Consider the following 6586-nt stretch of genomic DNA (forward strand, 5'->3'; position numbering starts at 1 on the left):
ACCTTCCTTCCGAGGAGTGGCTGGTGGGTTTGAACCGCCAGCCTTCTGGTTAGCAGTCAAGTGCCTTAGCCACTATGCTACCAGAGCTCCTATTCCCTTCATTAGAAGATGAAATAAAGAACAGGCCAGTGGGAATATGAGGAATAATTTCTGTAACTGTTTGGGAAGGAGTAAAGCTCATGAAACTGTACCAAATGAGGTTCTCTGGACCCTCTTTCTCATGGCTCCTCCCAAGACCTAAAAGGACTGATAGATGAAATTCTGCCTTGGTAACCTGGGAGCAAAAATGGAAGACTATTTGCTGTAAGCAATTAGCATTAGTTTCAAAGAAGTTACTTTAATGAACTAAGCAAAGAACCAAGAGATAATTTCCCTCACTGTATTCCTGAGGTAAATTGTAGAAGGTACAAATTACAGCCTTACCAGCATACAAATATCCATGGGAAGGAACACCTTTCTTCTGCTGCCATGATAGGGGGTTGCTCTCAAGCAAGTGACAATGCCTTGTGCTTTTCCAATGTGACTTGCAGCATGATCTGCATGAAGATCCTTTATACCTATGATTTTGGAAATTAAGTAAATAAGAAATTGCTCTATTCTTTTTTAAGTGCATAACAAATCAACAGAAACAGCATTGAGAAATAACCTAAACATGTAAAAGTAGGTGGTTCTTCTATGTTTTATATATTAAAAACAGGATTTATGAGAGAACTGGGCACAAAGACAAGCTGGACAGCTACCACTAACAGGTTTCAGAACCTCAATTTTTAAATAAAAGAGTTTTCCTCAGACTACACCAAGAACACACCTGGAATTTTAATCAAATATCAGGGAAAAACATTGCAAGTGTTCCACTTCTTCTCCTAATGTAATTTCCGTATGACCTCATTTTAAGTATATGCTTAACAAATAAACACTCTGTTCTTTGCTCCCTCCTTTCACTATGCTGGAAAACATGTCAATGAGTACACAGGCAGAACAGGCCTGGGAATCCCAATGGGGACTTATACCATTCTTTTAGGGTGACATGAATATATATTAACTTCCCAATGGGTAGATTATCAAATTATGAAAAAGTAAAATCTAAAAGGTGTTTTCCTGGGAAAGAGAAATATAAAATAAGAAGAAAACTTACCCAGTATTTCTAGTGTTAAATAAAGAAGAGAGCTTTGTGTGTTTTCAGCATAAGTTTCCAGTTCCTGGATATTACGATACATTTTGTCATCCAAATTTTTTTCCTATAGTCAAACAAAATGCAAATAGAGTCTGCTGAACTGTAAAGAAATTTTTTTGCCCTAAAGAGCTGGGAGCTCTGGTGGTATAGTGCCAAGGCATTTGACTGCTAACCAGAAGGCCGGCAGTTCAAACCCCCAGATACTCCTCAGAAGGAAGGTTGGGCAATCTATTTTGATAGTGATACAGCCTGAGAAACCCAGAGGGGTTTGCTATGAGCTGGATCCGACTCGATGGCAGTGGGTGGGTGCAGTGTAGTAAATTACCTGGTATGGCTTTTCTAGCCATCAGTCTTTGTAAATTCCTGTGGTGGAATTTGCTGTGAGCAGCTGAGGAGCTCCTGATTGTAAAAGTTATCCACCCGGGGTATTTCTGTTGAACCAGAGTGAGGCAATCTTCTGGGAAGTTCGCTCTCTCTCAGGTGTATAGAATTCTGATGTTGGGATTGGTTAGTGGTTACTATGCCAGGCTCAAAAGGAGCCCTCCTAGAGGCAGAAGAGGTCTCTCTGATTGCTGGATGAGAAAGATACACTGCTGAGAGAAACATGCTCCTGAGAGACACGTGTTGATGAGAAAGAAACACCGAGAGACATGCATTGCTAAGAGGGAGACACCGAGAGACAAGCACTGCTGGGAGAGAAACTGAGAGAGACTATTCGTTGGAGACGGCGGGCTGAGAGAGACTGAGCATTTTTCCCTGAATTTGAATTGTAGCCTGGTGATTCCATAATAAACCCCATAATCTGTGAGTTCTGCATGGCCACTGCAGTGAATTATTGAACCCAGCAGAGAGGTGGTAGGTGCTGTGGGAGGAACAGTTGGTGAAAGGGCTAGAAGGAGGCAGCACGTTTGGCCTTGCAGGAATAGGCCTTGGGCTACTGATAGTGATTCTGTCTTCCTCTTGTGGGGTTAGAGGAGCTCAGAAGATGTGACCTCCCTGCCCCTTTGGCAGTGAGGAAAGAACTGAATAATGATGAATAAAAGTATTATTCAATATATATACTGTTTAGTACAGAATAAAATAGGATTAAAATGTCAATGTTTCACACATTCAATACTTACAAACCATCTTCCAAAATACTCCTCCAAGAATAATCTCAACCCACAAGTCATCTTGACACAGGATTGGCTTAATACTCAATTCCTTCTGAAGTCCAAGATATCAGAAGAAATTGACTTTACTGAACTCCTACTTAAGTACTTTATACAGTATCTTCTTAACCTTAACAATAACCCCAGAAGATAATGATCTAATACTATTTTCATTTTGCAGATGAGGAAATTCAGGTACAGACACATCAAGCAACATGCTCAAGGTCACACAGCTCTTAAGTAGTGGGGTTGGAATTTGCACAGACACATTTTGACTTTAATGCTCATGTTCTTAATGAGGAAAAGGCATGTAGAAAAAGAAAGGAGAATAACAGCAACCAAACATACCAAAACCAAACCTGCTACAGTAGAGTCAATTCTGCCTCATTATGACCCTACAGGACAGAGGGGCAGCTGGTGGGTTCAAACTGCCAACCTATCTGTTAGCAGACAATCGCTTAATAACTATTCCACTTGGAGAATAATAATAGCCTCCCCTAAAAGACACCAGTCCTATAAAGTAATAGGGTTAAGTATCTATATTCAAGAAACAGAAAAATGAAAATCTTAGAACAAGAAAATATATCCACTTTATTAAGAGTCCATTGTCTAAGTAAAAAGAAAAAAAAACTTAATTAGGAGAAACTAGCAGTTGTAATGGACTTGTGCAGAAAAAAAATATTTTCAGCTCATTTTGAAAAATTGTGTATAATTCACAGACCATAATATTCACGTTTTTAAAGAACACAGTTCAGCATATTCATAAAGTTGTGCAACTATCATCACTACCTAATTTCTGACTGTTTTCTTCATTCCAAAAAGAAACCTTGCACCTATTAGCAGTCATGCCCATTAACTGCTCCCCAATACCACTTCCCAGCAACCACTAATCTACTTTACATCTCTATGGATTTGTCTGTTCTGGACATTTCATATAAATAGAATCATAGAATATGTGGCCTTCCATGTCAGGGTTATTTCACTTAGCATGAAGGTTTCAAAGATACCCAACATCATAAATCATCAGGGAAATACAAAACATACCCACAGTGATATACACCCGCTAGGATGGTGATGACAGGCAAGTTCATCTGTGCTGTAGATGCAGTACTGTATATATAGTACTTTTTTCCACTTTTATGGCTGAGTTAAATTTCATCAGATAAGCAATAAAATTTCATGAATAAGCAAAACATAGTATACATCCATACAAAGGCTTTTTTTCAGCCATTAAAAAAAAAGTAGGAAGTATATACTACCATGTAGATGAACCTGTCTTTTTTATCATCACCACCCTATAGGTGTGTAGTAGTATGTCACTGTAGTTTTGTTTTGCATTTCCCTGATGACTACTGAAGATATCTTTTCATGTTCATACTAACCATCTGTGTATTTTCTTCAAAAAACTGTCTCGTCAGATCTTTTGCCCACTTTTTTAACTGAGTTGTCTTTTTATTAATGAGCTATAAGAATTTTTTTTTTTACAAGATTTTTTTAAAAAAAATATTCTAGATACAAATCCCTTAACAGATGCAAGGTTTGCAAATATGTTCTCCCATTCTGTGGGTTGTCTTTGGGCTTTCCTGATATCCTCTGAAGCATAAAAGTTCTTAATTTTCCAAGTCCAACTAGTCTATTTTTCCTTTTGGTTCTTGTGCTTTTAATGTCATGCCTAAGAAGCCATCACCAAAGTCAAGATCACAAAGATTTCCCCTATGTTTTCTTCTATGAGTATTATATGTTAAGCTCTTACATTTAGGTTGTTGATCCATTTGGAGTTAATTTTTGTGGATGGTATGAAGTAGGGGTCCATTCTCATTCTTTTCATTGTGGATACCTAGTTGTCCCAGCCCATCCATTGGAAAGGACATTCTTTCCCATTGAATTGTTTTGGCAGCCTTATAAAAAAATCAATAGTCCATAAACACAAAGTTAATTTCTGGATTCTTCAATTCTAACCCATTTATCTCTATGTTTATATGCCAGCACCACACTGTCTTGTTTGCAGTAAGCTCTGAAATCAGGACGTATGAGTCCTCCAATTTTGTTCTTCTTTTACAAGATTTTCCTGGCTGTTCTGAGTCCCTTGAATTTCCATGTGAATTTTAGGCCCGTTTGTCAATCTCTAAAGAAGCTAGCTGGGATCTGACAGGAATTGCATTGAGTTTGTGTATCAATTTGGGGAATATTGCTATGTAACAATATCAAGTGTTTTAAAACATGAAGAAGGGATGTCTTTCCAGTTATTTAGATCTTCTTTTTGTACATGGTGCTTTACACTTTTTAGAATATAAGCTTTATATGTTTTTTGTTAAATTTATTTCTAAGTATTTCATTCTTTTCAAGTTATTTTAAATGGAATTGTTCACTTAACTTCTTTTTTAATTGTTCATTGCAAGTGTATAGAAACACAACCAATTTTTGTGTATGGGCTATTTGAGGATATTAAAAAAATCAATATTAATTTTTAAAGTATATTGTGGTTTTGTTTTTTGACAGTTCTTATCTTTTCAAGATACACATATATTTACAGATCAAATATGATGTCTGAGATTTATTTTGAACAATCAAATGACAGCTGGAGAGAAGAGAGTATACAAGAAACAAGATCAGACACACTGATAACTATTAAAGCTGTACAAAAGATACCTGAAAGTATATTATTTGCTATACTTTTGTATATGTCTGAAATTTCCCATTAAAATAAAACAAAACATTGAGTGTGTCTGTGCACACGCATGACTCTGCCTCCGTGCCTATCTCTGCCTGATAGTGTGCAGGTGTTGGGGAAAGACTGCAGTAGCTGACGTGCAGGGATGAAATGTGCATATAATGGCATTGTTATTTAAATTTCCTCCTTCCAAAATATTATTACACATACGAAAACATTTCCTTCCTAAAGAGCCAGCTTAAAGATTAAAAAGGAAAAAAAAAAAACTAAAACTTGACTAACTTCAACTTACTCTTTCATCAATGATCTTCATAAGCCATCTTTTAGTCAGATTATGCCTTTTGATAGCCTAAAAAAAAAGAGTGTTATAAGTCTTTAGAAAAGTACTAGAAATAACTTCTGCAGACCTGAATAAAATAAACAAATCAAATACAAAACTAGATACGAGAACATAACCATTGCAGATAGACAATTATGTTAAAGAAGCACCAGGAAAAAAGAATGCTCCTAGAAAACATTTCAAAACATTTCCAACTAAAAAATAATATTTCTAGTACTTTATCCATTAATTGGTTTACTTTTTTCATTTTTACTAGTTTAATGATTCCATTTCTAAAACAGAAACAATTACAAACCCAACTTTACTATGTGAGACACACTGGCTTCTATGATCTCACTACATACAAACTTCTCCCCATAAGAGAAAGAGATTTTTCTCTAGAAAAAAGAATTTCTTCTCAAAATGAAAAAGGGTAACTAAAATCCAAAAGAAAACAGTATTCTCTTGACAAACAAAGAAATCTCAGCAGAAAACAGCACATCTAATGCCCAGCTCTTGGTCTCTAATACCATTCCCTCTAAAGAAACAGTCTCCTTAGGAAAATGGATGATTCCAGAGCTGGGCAGGGTAGATACAAGATGATGCTACAAGATGGTACACACCTTATTGTGTCAAAAAACAGAAGTACTGAAAATAATGATGGTGGGCATGCTATAAGGGTACAGGAGCCTATTTAAAGGGACTTCCATTGTCCAAATCTTGGATAACTTGAAAACCAAAATAATTAAATACAGTAATAAATTATAAACTATTGAAAAAAAATGTAATTCAAGAGTCCATACTGATAAATAATAAATATTGAATCAGACAAGAATCATCCATGAATTCCAAATCTAAAGGGAATTTTTTATAAGGAAGAGGGTATCTATATGGTCTTAGAGTATCTCCCAAGATGGTTTATTAGTTATAAAAGAGAAAAGACAGTAATTATATAGTGGAAAAGCCAGACAACATCCTGATCATAATTTTGATCACCTGACTGGGTGATCAAAATTAACAATGTCAATAAAGGACAGACAGACAGTGTACCTCCAGCTGTTTGATACCTTGAAAAGCACAGACATGAAAGTACTTAAAAGAATGATGGTGGGTACCTATGCAGCATTCCAGCCAAGCATCCGTAACCAGAATCTCATCCTGAGAACGCACCAGACAAACCCCAAATGAGCAAAGTGCTATTTTAAAAAAAGGGAGGTAATACTCTTCAAAAATGTCAATGTCGTAAAAGTTAAGGAAAGGTTTATCTATTG

General features: G+C 36.2%; 1 protein-coding gene across 1 annotated transcript in view; it reads right to left on the reverse strand.

Moving 5' to 3' along the window:
• NDUFAF6 (NADH:ubiquinone oxidoreductase complex assembly factor 6) overlaps positions 1-6586 on the reverse strand; it is an 82481-nt gene that overhangs the window by 41366 nt on the left and 34529 nt on the right. Inside the window, exons 4-6 of the mRNA XM_007934856.2 lie at positions 5289-5345; positions 1136-1238; positions 424-557 (exon numbers count right to left, since the gene is read on the reverse strand). Coding sequence (XP_007933047.1) covers positions 424-557; positions 1136-1238; positions 5289-5345 — 294 coding nt within the window. The remainder of the gene's footprint in view (positions 1-423; positions 558-1135; positions 1239-5288; positions 5346-6586) is intronic.

The sequence above is a fragment of the Orycteropus afer genome, unplaced genomic scaffold, assembly GCF_000298275.1.
Source record: "Orycteropus afer afer isolate SDZICR_OR568_19922 unplaced genomic scaffold, OryAfe1.0 scaffold00021, whole genome shotgun sequence".
NCBI classification, from domain to species: Eukaryota; Metazoa; Chordata; class Mammalia; order Tubulidentata; family Orycteropodidae; genus Orycteropus; species Orycteropus afer.